The sequence below is a fragment of the Triturus cristatus genome, chromosome 6 (assembly GCF_964204655.1).
Source record: "Triturus cristatus chromosome 6, aTriCri1.1, whole genome shotgun sequence".
Taxonomy (NCBI): domain Eukaryota; kingdom Metazoa; phylum Chordata; class Amphibia; order Caudata; family Salamandridae; genus Triturus; species Triturus cristatus.
This window is the reverse complement of record NC_140589.1, coordinates 1845217906-1845234054: the sequence shown is the minus strand read 5'-3', so window position 1 is coordinate 1845234054 and position 16149 is coordinate 1845217906. Positions and strand designations below refer to the sequence as shown.

Genomic DNA, 16149 nt, shown 5'->3' with positions numbered 1-16149 from the left:
TCTTCTTTCGTCGAATGTCGAAGGTCCAGAGTTTCTGTTCAGTTTTGTAGGTTCAGGATAATCTAAGGTCTTGAGGCCCAACTCCCACTCTTATACTAATCTGGGGGGCTGGGATACCTGCTAGGTCACGCCTTATGGGTGGGACCTGGGAGGGGGTGGTTACACCCACTTCCCTTTGTCCAGTTTCGCGCCAGAGCTGGGGCTGGAGTGCCCCAGCGCCGGTTTGAACTGGACTATGCAAGGAACACCTTGTGTGCCCCAGGCATGTCTCATTCCTTTCAGCCCACCCTGCCCCAATACACTAAAGGCTGTCTGGGGAGGTGCTAGCACCTCCCCAAGCAGGAAACCTATTGTCCAGGCCTCCCTGGCTGGGATCACTCCCAGCAGCAGGAGGTCAGACTTGTGTCTGTGGCAGCAGCATCCATTTTGTGATGCTGAGGCTTTGGTTAGAGTTAAACAGCAAAGTAGGATTTTAACATGTCTCTCCCTCTAGAAGGGGGGAATAATATCCTCATCACCAGAAATGGTATGGGGGTATTATTCCAAAGTGTTAGACACCTTACACGACATGTTTTGATAAAGCCAAACCATAGTTACCATAACCGTTTAAGATTATAAGGCACTTTAAGAGTATATGGTAGGCTATATCATAGAACAGCTATAAGGACATGGTTCCGAAAGCTGCAGACAGGCTCAGCTCATGCTAGAGCACCATCTCACATGTTACCAAGCACTCTGCCTCCAGGATTGTTAAGGCCTGCCATAGGAGTGACTGATAGGTACACATGTGTCTATATGTAAGTTAGGTATAGGAATACTACACCTAAGCAAGGGGTGATTACACGACCTTGCCCCAGCTGAGTGATCAGCCAGTTGTGTCAAAATGGAAGGCCAGACCAGGGGTGCCATAATACATGCTGCAGCCCCTGGTAGGCCTAGGGTACACCTATGCCCTGGGTACCTAGGGTACACTGTACAGGGTCCAATAAGGTGATCCTTACCAATTGGTTATGTACCTAGGGTACATGGAGTCCATTTTAAAGAGAGAGCAGACAGCCTGAGACCCTGAATGGCAGGATCTCAGGCCAACTAAGTCGAAAAACCAGCTAGACACTAGGCAAAAAGTTGGGGGTAACCAAAGTCAGATATCCACCTTCCTACAGGTACTTTCCACCCTAGCAAAGCCTGTAGATCTTTTAAAGTAGTATATTCTACTTTGGGAGCTATGAGATGCAACATAGTATATAAAGGAAAATGTGCAAGGCCATCTATATATAGGATCCAGAAGCGCTCCACTTCCCTCAGATCCTCCCGCATTCTCTAGCTCCTCCTGAAGCCAACAAAGTAAGAACAAAAATGGAATGTAAAACTAAACAGATGGCCAACCAGCCTCAACCAAATATTCCTGTCCATTAGAGGTGGGACAGTCAGGTTATTTGTCTGAACTAGTAGTGCTTCCCTCAATGGGTGAGGATCAAAAGTACGTTTATGGTGGAGTCCAGGCGAGAAACGCTGAGTGGTGGGTAGAGTATCAGTTGTCACAGGCTTCCGCAGTACAGTTGACCATAACAGAGCTAACCACTCTCCATGACCCATCCCGTAACCCCTCCCTGCGGTCAGCAAGAGCTGTTGCATATTATGCGCCATTGTTGGTCAGTTCTTCCACGAGAGAGCATCGGGTAGTGCATTTTCGGTTTTCTCCTTGTGCAGGTGGGATATTACATTAGCTTTCGTCTCCTACAGTATCTTAACTATACCTTTTGTCTGCCAAACTGCCGGTTTTGGGCTAGAGCCTGCGGCTCAGTAGCAAAATCGCCTGCAACACTGCAGAGATGCCTTTGGAATTGAGTAATTGTCGCTGCAACTCAGCTTAAAACTTCAGGGCCCCCACAATAGCAAGTAGTTTTCCTTTGCAAAGGCGGAATCCTCCATCCCTACAGGTGCATTGGATCATAATTGAACTGTTCAGTTACAGGACATGAGTTGCGTGCCTATAATGGCTTTTGTGGCGCTTCGGGGACACGTGTCAAAAGAAAGCATGCTCCCACCTCAGGTGTAAAAGCCAGATGCGTCACGTCTATCACTAGGCTCCTGGACTACCAGCAACATGGGAGGCTGATTAGCATCTGAATTCGATAGGGTAAAAAGCTGAGGTAGGTAATTTGTCCTGTGGTCTGCTGTTTGCAGCTTGGCATGGACTGCCAGTTGGTAGTAGGAACTTTTAAACCACTGAATCAATTGAACAAGGCCCGCTTTGTCAGGCATCGCCTACGAAGCCCCGCTTACACCAATGCAAGTGGATCATTTTCCTCACTTTCCTCCTCCTGTTTCATGTTGGGCTTGCAAATTCCTCTCTGCCAGTTCTCCTCAAGGGTTATGCCCAGGATTAGGGCATCTGCCTCGTCCGTCGATATTCTCAGTTGGGTGGCATGGCACCCCTCACTGTGCAGTCTCCAAGTGCTGCAAGGTAGCCTCTGGTTCAAGTCATGGGTAAACTGAATCTCCTTCACCCGTGCAGCACACTGGAATTTGTCCCTGCTGCGCACTCCGAATGCAAGTGGCATTCAGGTCAAGCAAAGAGACAGATCGCTCCCTGGGCCACAGAAAGGGTTGCACTGGAGAGGAGAGAGTGCATCTTACTCCATGTTCAGCCCAGCCAAGCTACCATGTGCACCGCTATCTTCTGTGTCTCCTGACCCCCAAGATGGTCTTTCTCAATGGATATCTTCAGCTTGTTACATGAGTGAGCTTCAAGCTTTCTGTCCAGCCAGTGGTGCTGTTGAGGGCTTGAGCCTCCATTCTACCAGAGGTTGTACTCTTTCATGTTGGACAGCCCATCACACTTCTAATGTTTTTTGCCATAACTTACCCCTTGAAAGAGGAGGATAGACTGTATCATTTGGACCCCAAAAGAACACTGAGCTTTCCCATTGATTGTACCAAAGACTATTGGTGGGCGATCATCTCTTTTTGGGATTCTCTGGGGCAAGGAAAGGCAAGGTAGTGCAGGAAAGGACTTGTCCCGGTGGATAGTCCTATGCATTAAGATCTGCTAATCACTGGCCAAGAAGCAGCCTCAGAAGGATTGATAGCCCATTCCAGTAGGGCCAAGATACTACCTTCATTGGCACGCAAGAGTGCCTGTCCTAGATGTTTGTAGGGCCACAACGTGGGCATCAGTGCACATGTTCACAAAGTATTACTGCTTTGACAGCCAGGTGAGGCGGGAAGAGCAATTTTGGACGTTCAGTCCTGCAGACACTTTTGGTCTGATTCATTAGACAGACTCACCATCGAGGGAGCTATTGCTTTGGTATCTATTCTAAAGGTGAGGAATCTGCAGTTAGAAGTATCCATCAGAAGAAATTACTTACCTTCAGTAACTCTCCTTATCGTGGATACTCTATCTAATTGCAGATTCCCCTCTAATGTCCTCCTGCCTTCCCTTTGTGTGGAATGACCTCCCATTCATTGAAAAAGGTCCCAAATTACAGATCTTCACACTGGAACAGATAATAGTTGTTTTGCCTCTGCATTCGAGGGTACAGACAACGTCAATAAAAAACTGATGTCAACGTTCTTAGGTGGAGCTTATATGGGGCTCCAACCATCACTTCTGGTGTGGAACAGGGTCAACGATGAGCGACATGACATAATCTACTGGCACACAGAGGTGGTGCTGAAAAATCTCCCGGGTCCAGTCTGGCTCCTATTTATTCATTTTTCTTTTTAAAAATTGCTAAAAGTCCGCTTTACCTCCATTTTTTTTTATATACATATGTTTATTTTTCCTTTTCTGTAATGGTTTTTATTAACCACACAAATAAAGAATTATTCATTTATTCATTCAGTCTGCTTCCTGTGGATATTCTAAATGTGAAGAGTCCTCTGTTCGATAAACGATGCACCAGAAATAGTTACCGTAAGTAAGTATCTTGTTCATTCTGTTTATACCATATTGAACAGATTAATAAGTATCTTTACTTAATACCAAATTCTTCTATAATCCACTATCACTTTCTCTCTTCTTCCTCTGCAAGAAGTGTCTTACATTATTGTTCATTACAATAAATGTTTCTAAACCTTAAATAGAGGCACTCTGATGTCTAGCTGTATGTGGCCTTTATTGGCACCAGTGATTTCTGATAGAGACTTCTAACTGCAGATTCCTCACCTTTTGAATATCTCCAGGTGTGAGACTGGATCTGGAAACTTTTGCCTAGCATGTCCTTCAGCATCAGCAGGTGGCATCGAGTGACTTCATAGTTTCGTGAGTGACTTCTCAAGCGACTGTGGCGTCGACTTCCCTATGCATACGTCACCTGCTCGCGCTGTCTTCAGTTTCTTTCTTTCCGCGCCAACCGTAGTGGTTCTGAAGCTTGAACTGTCATTCAATGGTTTGTTTAATTTCTTCTAGAAATTACTTTACTTTTTTTTGTGTGAAAGTTGTCACCAAACCCTTCAAGCTTTAAGCCATGTGTGACCTGTAACCGACAGATGTCACTCACAGATCCACATGATGTCTCTGGTGTCTTGGTTCCAGCCATGACTCGAAGTCGTGTTCGTCATGTGCCAAGATAGTGGGAAACGAAACTCGCAGTAGTAGAGTTCAGATAATCAAAGACTCAGTCCAGTTCAATGTCCATGGCTTGTCGATATCAGTTGAGGTCAAGAGACCAGTCTCATTCTCCATCGAGAGGTCGTTCGAAGGATTGGACTTTGTCGAAGTCAAGTTAGTCGATGAAGAGCTATAAGATGCATAAGAAATCCAAGCACTGTTCTCCTGTGTGGCACCACTCTCATCGTTGCTGTCATTTGGAGTCGCATGAGGTACTGGGCCTTCCCCTCAAAGTTGTTTTACAGCTAGGTCTCCTTCAAGGGATCCTCCTTCGACGTGTTTGACATTTCGAATCCCAGTGGATAAGCTAGTGATGCCAGATCAGATTCAACAGCTATAGAAAACTATGGATTGGATCTTTGGTGTTAGTCTGGATCCTCTTGGTACGCCTTCTTGCTCCACGAATCCGACAAGGACTCCGGTTGGTCAGACATTGATGGATCCGTCCTCGATGCTAACGCTTCCTCTTGTTTGAGGTTTTAGGCCGATGATGTCGGAATTAATGGGTATGGAACCTTCAACTTCGTTTTCATTGGCACCACAGGTTTCTTGTGCGAGCCCACCTACGACGCTGGTATCGGTGCCGCCGCTGCGAACGGCGGATCCGAATTTTTTATCAGATTCTGAAGGTCAGTTGCCTTCTACTATGGTGTATGTTAGGTCAGAACGTGATCTTTCACGGGTAGAGTATCATTTTTATGCAGAATATCCTTTGGATGATATTTTGCAGGGTTTGCAAGATGCTAGCGGTCTTGACACTTCTTCTGATGTTGGTTTATCACCCCCTATGCCAGTTATGGCTACCGAGGAGAAATCATCTTTTGCAACTGCAATACACAGAACAGCAGAAGCTCTTAATTTAGTTTTACCTACAAAAGAGCTTAAAACTACTTTGTTGACTGACTGAAGTTTTGGATCTGTCATGAACTTCACAGGAGCCTTTATTACCATTAATGAGCTTTAACAGATGCTTTGATGGGCCCTTGGGCTAAGCCTGGATCTTGCCTTCCAATAAACAGGCAGATCATGAGGAGGCACCGACCAGCCCCAGGAAATCTGAATTTTCTTATTCAGCAACCAACTCCGGTTAGTTTAATAGTACAGGCTTCTACAAGTCGTACTAATTTAAATGCTTTTCTATTCACTCCACCTGATTGGGAGTGGATGGATTCTAAGAAGATGGAAGCTTATGCAAAGAAGGTTTTTCCTTCAGCGGCTTTGGCCTTACATTCGGTAAATGCTTCCTGTCTGTTGGGTAGATAGTCTCACGATTTGTGAGATAGAGTTGCTGATGTTTTACCAGCAATACCCGAAGACACTCAGAAAATTTAGCAAAGTCTTGTTTCGGATGGTCAGGATGCTGCAAAGGTTTCTAAAAAATCTGGACTGGATACAACTGATTGGGCAGAGTCTTGGAAATCTTTGTGGTGATAAGAAGGCATGTTTGGATCTGTTCAAGTGGTTTTTCAACAGATGTCCAGCATTCTTTGGTGGATATGTCATTTGATGGCTCAGAGTGGTTTGAGGAGAAAGGAGATACTGCTCATGAGAGATTTAAGGAGAGCAAAGCGACTGCTCATTCTGTGGGTTTGGGGACTCAACACCAGTTGTCTCAACAACAGTGCCCCTTTCGTGGGTTTGGTATAGGATACCTACAGAGACAGAGACTGTACAAACCAGCAATGCATTACAACAGGCATTTAGAGAACATGGTCGAGGAGCAGGTAGACAATGTTCAGCCACTCAAACACAACAATATGCCCAAACTCCAGCCCCCCCCCCCCCCCACCCCCTTTCTGAAAACATTTCAAAGCCTCTTGAAGGTGATCTTGATGCTTCATGATTGGCCAGTTGGGGGTCATGTCACTTAGCTTGGAGGCGCATAACTTCAGATCAATGGGTGCTCCAGATCTAGGTACAGGGTTACTCTCTACCTTTTATGGTATTCCCTCCAGACATTCCTCCTTCACCACAATTTCTTTTGGTGGACCATTTTTCAATTCTTCAGACAGAAGTGCAGGCTCTGCTAGTGAAAGGGGCACTTTCAAAAATAGGAACTGGTTGTTTCTACCATTATTTTCTAATACCAAAAAAGGACGGGGGTCTTAGCCCCATTTTAGATCTTCGACCCCTAAACTTCTTTTTGAGGAAGGACAAGTTCAAAATGTTCGCATTGGCTGAAGTTATACCTGCCCTGGATCCAGGAGACTAGATGGATGCATTGGACCTGTGGGATGCGTTTTTTCACATTCTCATTTTGCAGTCTCACTTTTCAATTCCCTGTATTCCCTTTTGGGCTGACAAGTGCACCTCGGGTGTTCACAAAGGTGATGGCAATAGCAAAAGACATTTGCGGAGGTTGGGAACACCAGTCTTCCCATACCCTGATCACTGGCTGTTGAAGGCGGGCTCGCCTCAAGCAGTTGCCAAACATCTCCAGGCGACAGACGACATATTGATGTCTTTGGGTTTTACCATCAATGTACTGAAGTCACACCAGACTCCTTTGCAAAGACTCCCTTTATATCAAAGCTATACTGGGCATGGTGTTTTTCCCAGCTATACCTCCTCCTCCTCGAGTCCAGGACATTTGGTATATGATCCTGATGTTTCAGCCTGAAGCCTGGATCTCGGTGAGAGTGGTTCTGAGGCTTCCGGGCCACTTGACTTCCTGCATTCTGCTTGTGGATCATGCCAGTTGGTACATGCAGGCTCTGCAGTGTAATTTGAAATCTCCGTCGTCTCAGCACCAAGGAAATCTGTGAGATTTCATCCAGGTGTCAGAGGAGACTGCAAAAGACCTGCGATGGTGGCTACTAGACTGCAAAGGGATCAGCTGCAGACCCCTCTCATTGCCCCACCCATAATGGACTACTCATCAGCATCTAAATGATAACACCACCTTTGTTTATTTGTCTACATCAGTACAGTTTCATATATATGCAGATGCTGTCCAACTTGCAAGTCATTGAGAACAATACAAAACCATGATCACTTAATTGAATTACACTACTGGAAGACTGAGTGCTTCCTCTGTCTGATCGGCACAAAAAGCTAAATTCTTGTACTTGGAGACCCCCAGTGTGACAGGCATTTGGATTCCTCAACTCCAGCCCAAACATTGAAAAATCTCAGGGCTTGGTTGGACACAGAACTATCCTTTCTGCACCTTATTCTCAGCAGCAGTTAAAAATACAAAATACTCCATTGTGATGCTGGTACTTCATTTTACTTATTGCTCCTCACTTATCAGTCATGGCTTGATCACTCTATCATTGTTTCCGTCAGAGCTCTCCAAAAGGTCTTGACACTCTGCAGGATGCAATATCAAGCAGCCTGGCTGTATGCAAATTTGAGAAAATCTTTTCTCCTCGTACCATCTCTCCATTCGCTCATGATGCCTCAATTATTTAAGTTCAATTACTTTGCACTGTCGTCAAACCACATAGATGCCAAGAGTAAAATACTTGTGGGTGTGACCACACATTTCATATCTAGTCCACACCTGAGGTCCTCCTGCAAAAGAAGTTTGATCAAGCCAGGCAGATCTGATCTTCTAGGCAGGTCAAACAATCCATGTAATAAGTGCACAACTCGGGACTTCAAATTTAGCTAGATTTGATTTGAAGAAAGCGTAATGCGAGACTCTTCAAAAAGACTTATACCTTTATACAGCTGAGATCATGTACCCCCCCCCTCTCCCTCTTACCCAAAGCCCCCTCCCCCTCCCCCTCAAATAGGGCCGAGGGCCCTCTGAGTGTCGTTCATCCCTCTGCAGAAACACTGAAATAAAGATCCACTGAAGCAACTCTCTCCCTTCCTTTCTAAAGAGTCCTTTTGTCTTCTTACACTTTTTACGAAGTGATTGCCTGTCAATCCACATCAGGTTACTAAACAAATAAATAAACTTATATTGCCTATCATTTAACCCACTTGAATACAGTGAGCTCCTCCTGGCATGTCCCATCATGAAAGTCAGCTCATTTAAAATAGGTATCATTGAAGGCAACGAAGGCAGCTTAAACATACTGCACCACATTCATAAATGGGATTATGTTTTTGGTTCTCAACAGGATGATCTGTGAAGAGGACATAGAAGGATGTATCAGGAACATATATTCTCCAGTATTGTATCTTTTTATAGATTCACATGTTTGAATCTTCCCTGTCGTCATGGTGAGAGTCCCATGGTAACAGTAAAATAGCAGTATAAAAGCTAAAAGGACAATCTCCTTTGAAAATCAATAGCATTTAGTAACCAGTTAGCCTCATTAAAGAACATCCAAACTCCAGCTAATCACTTCACAAACCCTTGAGTATCCATCCCCTGAAGGGCCACCAAACCGCAGATTTCTTGCCTAACGTTGTGTGTTAGGGAGTTTTCCTGAGCTCTGCACAGCACAGTGTTTCTACCTTGAACTTTTCAACTTTGAGCTAGCAGTTCCTTTTCCTCAACCTTCTCTTCAACTGAGGTGCTGCTAGACAGTGAGTTTACCCTTTTATTTCTGTATTTAAAGCTGACATTTGTTTGATAAATCAGGCATCCTTGGAGAGACCTAACACCAATATTACATTGGTGCTATGGACATTGCAGCTGTGGTTGTTATGTGTTACCCATGTAGAGCCATGCTACATGGACAAAGCCTTTTTTTTTTAACTTACTGCTTACAAACGTATTGTGTCTTAGATTGGGATCCAGAAAAGATGTCTGTGCAAAGTGGTTTTATGTATCTCACACATTTTCAGAAAATATTTCATAACTGTGACTGTAGCTGCGTTTCATGTTAAGTGTCTTTCTGATATAGGAATGAGGAGCATCTCAATATAAGTAGGTTATTCATACATTTGTTTATAAAACAAACTATTCGTAAAAAGCTGTAAATGAATGTCTATGAATTTGGAGTTCATCTCCATGATGTAGGTTGGTTTTCCCCACACATAAGTCTTTCATCAGCCACAGACTCAGTTTGTCCATCAAAATACAGTAGTGATCTGGCACTGCCAGTGACATAAATACATATTGCCTCTCTGTGTGGTCTGTACGTCCGACAAGAAGAAGCCTAGGGCACGAGAAATAGAGTTTATGCTAATAATTAATAACGCTTTGTGATCTATGGTTTCATATCCATGAGTACCAAATGGACATCCCCACCTCTTCATCTAGCGGTTAATCTTTCTACTCTCCCATTTGCATTTTGTGTTAGTGAATACAAGTAGTTGTTTTTGAGCTGGGCTTCAAACCTGCTATTGATGTTCTCCTATTCTTATTCTGCTCCGTCTCTGACCACAGCTGTCGAGCTTGCTCGCATTGCATTCCCCTCCGAAGTAGTCAAGTTGGAAGAGTCCTGGGGAGATTACTTGGTGCAGCAGAAGCAGCTGGATGCAGCTATCAACCACTATATTGAAGCTGGGTAAGTGCAGCTTTTTAGACATCTACAGCTGAAATAGCAGAGCTATTCCATTACCGTTAGTAGACATATTGTATTGATTATGCATCGTTCCGTGTCTACCCCCTGCCTTCCTTAAGTCACAGACCTCTGGGAACAGATTTTCTTTGTCCCTCTTCTGTTCCCATCTCTTGGGAACAGTTGTACTTCTGCTAGGAGAGGACGCATTGACACAGCAGTTACAAACTTGACAAGCACTTGACTATCCTTCTTTGTTATCCCTTGTTTTATTCCCTTGCATGACTGCAAACCTCATGCCTCAATGCCTTCTTATTTGTTCTGCCGTGATAGGACTGGAACCTTAGAGTATTTTTATCTAAAGCAAATGCTAACGAGCTTTGGTGTGTCATATTTTTTAGGATCGTCCCTACCAGACAGGCCCAATTGTTGTTAGTTTGGTCATTTTGATGTTTCTAATGAGCATTCAGGCACTTCACTCCAATAGGATGCAGATTTTCTACAGCACCACAAAGTTTGTATAAGACAGGGGTCTCCATCCTTTTCTGTAGTGAGAGCTATTTCTGATCAGTGAAAATCATCATGAGCTACTGAAGGCCAAGTCACTCGCTTAGTGTTACCAGACACCCCCACACCCATCTTCCTTGACTTTATGCTTAATGTTCATAGACCCAGGTACTATGGCTTGAACAAAATATTTTAACTAGGGGCACCATGACAGGACTGCCATGTGCGTCATTGAGAGGTATGTATGTGTATGGGTGAATTAGAACTTGTGTCACATGTACTTGTGGTACAGGACATACCTTTTGGCATATGTGTCACCGTTTAACACAAAAATGCAACCATTTGTTTTAGATGGGAGAAACTTAAAGTGCAAAAGAATGTTCTGCAAAAATGCTCATAATATGGAACAATTTTCTGCATTTAAATTTCTCCCACTTAAAAAAATGGCTGTATTTTTCAGTTATAAATATGGCAGCGTGTCTACCAGTGATTGGGAGCAAAGATGCCTGCTGTGTGTGAATGTGACACATTGAAATGGGAGAAAATTTAACTAAGAGTTAACTTAATGTTTGTATGGATTCCATAAAACTCATCATTTAAATGTTCTTCCGTTCAAGTTTCACATTTACAAACAGCAGGTATGTTGCACCCAGTGGCCTCTAGACACTGTGGCATATTTATAACAGAAAAATACAACTATTTGTTTAAATGAGAGGAATTTAAAGTGAAGAAACATGCTGCTTCATAACATATTAAGACATAATTGGCTTAATTGAGGTGGAAAAAAACATTGATACTTAATGTTTAATAGAAATATTTTTCTTCATTTTAAATTTCTCCCATTTAAATGACTATTTTCAGTAGTAAATATGGCACAGTCTCTTTGGGAGCTAGAGGCCTGCTGTGACACTTTGAAATAGGAGGGAAATTCAAATGAAGTTTTTACTTAATCATTAAGTTAACTTTCATTTTAATTTTCTCCCATTTGAAAGCATTCATAAGCATCATTTTGTTCTCATGCTATAATATTGATTTGACAAGGACTTTTATTTAAGATTTAAATACCTCAGTGCTTCAGTTCTTCACATCTGTGCCCTGAGTCATAAATCTGACTCCAGCACTCCTCATTATCAGGCACTGCTATCTGCAGCCTGAAGATAATAATGTAATATAAACACAGCCTACCTTTAACTTTGAAAGAAAAATGTGACCCAGTGCTCATTAAAATGAACTCAAGACTGTGAGGTACTCTGAAGGTGTCTGTGAGCTGCAGGTAGCTTGTGATCGACTGGTTGGAGACACCTGGTTTAAGAGCCCCTTCAAAGATGAGATGTTTCATGTACACATTTAGGTTAATTTGACTGAATTAAACCAGGTGCGATATCTGAAACAAACAAGTTAGTGATCGATTCCTTACCTTAGAATTACCCCCAGGCGTCAGACTGGATCCGGAAAGTTTTTGTCAGCTGTACCCTGCGCGTCGGAAGGTGGCGTCGTGCGGCTCCGCGTCCGTCGTTAGCCTCGTGGTTGCCGAGATGACGTCGCGGCAGCTACTTAGACGCAGCCCTCGCGCGCTGACGTCAGTTCTTTTTTTCCGTGCCAGCAAGCACAGATCCGGAGAGAGCGGTACCCCCAGTCACTTTTTGACTGAGTTTTTTCGAGGCCTTTTGTCTCTATTTTACGAGTTGATCGACTCCTGGTGCAGTAGGGATGCCCGGCTTCAAGTCCTGCAGGGACTGTCATCACATGATGTCGGTGACGGACCCGCACTGCGTGTGTCTTTACTGCCTGGGGCACGACCACGACCCCGAGTCGTGCTCCGACTGCCAGGCCATGGCACCGAAGACTTTGTGGAAGCGGTCTGGAAAGTTGCTTGAAGTCCGGCAGTTGGCTCCATGCTGTTCAAGGTTCCGGTCCTGTGGGAGGTCGAGGGACCAGTCGCGGAGCCACCACCATCGTTCATCGGGATCGAAGTCTTCGCACTCAGGGTCAGGTAAGACGAAGCGTTTCAAGAAGTCGAAGAAGTGCCATCACTCTCCGACGTCCCGTCACGCGACATGGCTGAGGGTGCGGGTGGTGCCTCCCCTGCGGCTCAGGCGGAGCCTACACAGTCACTGCCGGCATACCCGCCCTTTCCGGGTCCATCGGCGACTCCGGCCCAGCTGCAGGAATTTCTGTCAGCCATGGCTCGCCTATTTGGGCCTTTGGGCCCAGCTGGTGTGCCTTCGGGCCCCGCGGACCCAGCTGGGGGTTCTAGCCTTTTACTGTCTCCGGCATCACTGTCTGCTCTGGCCCCGGCTCCGCAGGGCACCCATGGATCCAAGCCTGGATCCTGGTCGACGCTGGTTGACCTTGTGACACCTCCACCGACATCGACCCCACCGGCACCACCTTCGACGTCGCCCGGCACACCGGACGACGTCACCTCCGGTTTCAGCCCCGATGTGGATACGGCGCCGGAACGGCGTCGCTCGACGCCGAGTCTGACGCCGATTGGGGATTTCTATCCCTATGTCCATCCTCCTTATTTTCGGCCTGTTCATCAGCCTTCGGTGGAAGGGGAGGACTGGGAAGGGTCTGAGGACCCTCTCACAGCACAATGTGAGTTTGACCCGGACTGGGCAGAGGAGTTGGGGGAGGCCAGTGGTCTTGATACCTCTCCTGACCTTGGCATGCTAACTCCTCCTACCGTGGCTACGGAGGATGGTGCAAGTTACGCAGTGGTGTTGCATAGGGCGGCCAAGGCCCTCCACTTCGAGCTCCCTACAGCTCCCTACAGTGGCCATCAGGACTAACCTCCTGACTGAAGTGCTTAAGCCGGCGGCTACCTCTGCGGAGCCACTGCTGCCTTTTAACAATGCACTTTCGGACGTTCTTTTGGGCATCTGGTCCAGGCCCAACACAGGGGCTCCTGTGGATAAGAACATGGCCCGACGCCTCAAGAAATCCCCTTTTCCTTTCCCAGTACCCCACCCATGAGAGCTTGGTTGTCAAAGCCTCTACGTCCCAGAGCGAACCACCGGACAGGGAGTCTAAGAAACTGGAGCATTTCAGTAAGTAGATTTTTTCTTCCACCAGTTCAGGGCTGCGGTCTGTGAACACTGCATGCCTCTTGGGCCATTATTCCCACTCTGTGTGGGATACAGTGGCACACATGCTGCCTCAATGTCCGGAGGAGGCCCGGACAGTGCTCTCTCAAGCTATTGCTGAAAGGAGGGATGCAGCCAAGTTCACTATTTGCTGTGGCCTTGACACCGCCTTCTCGCTGGGCATGGCGATTTCCACGACAGTGGCGCTCCGTCGCCACACCTGGCTGAGTACAACTATTTTTTCTGGGGATGTCCAGAACACTCTGATGGAGATGCCCTTTGATGGCATTCGCCTTTTCGCTAACAAAGAGTTGGAGCACTTTAAGGACTCGCGGGCTACGGCCAAGTCCTTGGGCCTTTCTGCCACGCGCCCTCCTCCGCCTTCTGCTTTTCGCTCCTTTCGTGGCCACGGAAGGGGCACCCGACACGTTCGTCTCAGAGCCACAGGCCTGTGCAGCGATAGTCTCCGCGGGGACGTGGGACCCGCCGAGCCGGGTCAGGGGACCAGCGGGCGGGTGAGTCCACCTCCACTACGCCACCACTGCCTCCAAACCTTCCTAGTCTCGTTTTTCAGGCCCATCAAATGCCAGTGGGCGGCAGGATTTGCCATCACCTCCCCCACTGACGCACCATCACTTCGGACATTTGGGTTTTACAGATGGTCCGAAGGGGCTACTCCCTCCCCTTCGAGACTACCCCTCCAGCCATTCCACCCCAGTACTACCTCATGTCGGGGAATCACTTGGCACTTCTACAACAGGAAGTCGCGCCGTCTTGGCCAAGAGAGCCATTGTGCGTGTTCCTGCGCCAGAAGTCAGACATTGTTGTTACTCCCACTACTTTCTTGTGCCCAAGAAGGTCAAGTGCTTGCGTCTTATCTTGGACCTCAGGGACGTCATTCGATTCCTCCGGAAGGAGAAGTACAAGATGCTGACTCTGGCTCAGGTCTTGTCTGCCCTCGACCCTGGAGACTGGAAGGTAGCGTTGGACCTGGAGGATGCATATTTCCACATTCCCGTCCTGCAGGCCCACAGGCGTTACCTGCGGTTTACGGTAGGCCGAGAGCACTTTCAGTTTACCGTGCTCCCCTTTGGCCTTACCAGCATTCCCGAAAGTGATGGCAGTGGTCGCAGCTCATCTGCGCAGATCAGGGGTTGCAGTCTTCCCCTATCTCGACGACTGGCTGTTGAAGTTCAATGTGCCGAAGTCGCACCTGCTTCCCTCTCAGAAGCTCCTCTTCATTGGAGCGGTTCTGGATACAATGCACTTTTGGGTCTATCCTCCCGAACGGCGAGTCCGGGATATTCAATCTCTGATTCTGATCTTTCAGCCTCTATCCTGGGTTTCGGTCAGGATGACCCTGAGGCTGCCGGGCCTCATGGCCTCCTGCATCCTGCTGGTCGATCATGCCAGATGACATATGCGGGCCCTGCAGTGGGACCTGAATTTCCAGTGGGCGCAGCATCAGGGGAACCTGTCGATTACGTCCAGATCTCGGAGGGCACTGCACAACAATTCCAGTGGTGGCTCACCAACCGGCATTGGGTCAATAGCAGATTCCTCTCCCTTTCCCAACCGGAGCACACGGTGGTGATGGATGCGTCCCTCTTGGGATGGGGGCGGCCACATGGGAGAGGCGGAGATCAGAGGCCTCAGGTCTCCGGCGGAGTCCAGGCTCCATATCAACCTTCTGGTGCTCCGGGCGATCCGGCTTGCACTGAAGGCATTCCTTCCCTCTGTCAAGAGGAGAGTAGCGAAGGTGTTCACAGACAACACCCCAGCCATGTGGTATTTCAACAAACAGGGCAGGGTGGGGTCGTGGACCCTATGTCAGGAGGCCCTGCGCCTCTGAACATGGCTGGAACACCAGGGCATTTCCCTGGTGGTTCAACACCTGGCAGGTTCACTGAACGCCAAGGCGGACGAACTCAGCCACAGGTGCATGATGGATCACGAATGGCTTCTTCACTCGGAGGTGGCGCAAGGTCTCTTTTAACAGTGGGGAGAGCCTTGGTTAGATCTATTCGCCACAGAGGAGAACGCATTGGAATTTCCAAGGCGGCACTCGCTCGGCGACGCTTTTCGTCGCGAGTGGAGTTGCGGTCTGTTGTACGCCTTTCCGCCTATACCACTTCTGCCTAGAGTGCTAAAGAAGATCAGGCATGACCAGGCCGAAGTCATTTGTGTGGCTCCAAACTGGGCTCAAAGAGTTTGGTATCCCGAGCTACTCAGTATGACCATCGATTCCCCGATCTGACTGCCTCTTCGGGAGAATCTTCTGTCGCAGCAGCAGGAGACAGTCCTCCACCCGAACCTGTCCAGTCTCCATCTCCTTGCTTGGTGGTTGAGCGGCGGCAGTTGATTCCTTTCAACTTGCCCCCTGAAGTCTGTGATGTAATCCTGGCAGCCAGGCGTCCCTCCACTAAGTTGGTATACGCCTGCAGATGGAACAAGTTTGTGGCATAGTGCACAGCAAAGGCTGTGGATTCTCTTTCTGCCCCTCAATCAGAAGTCCTTTTGTTCCTTCTTT

At 47.1% G+C, this 16149-nt stretch overlaps 1 protein-coding gene across 2 annotated transcripts in view; it reads left to right on the top strand.

The window, feature by feature from the left end:
• Positions 1 to 16149, top strand: part of IFT172 (intraflagellar transport 172) — a 1173227-nt gene that overhangs the window by 516005 nt on the left and 641073 nt on the right. For both annotated transcript variants that reach the window (XM_085613308.1, XM_085613307.1), the window contains one exon: positions 9909 to 10029. In XM_085613308.1, coding sequence (XP_085469434.1) covers positions 9909 to 10029 — 121 coding nt within the window. The remainder of the gene's footprint in view (positions 1 to 9908; positions 10030 to 16149) is intronic.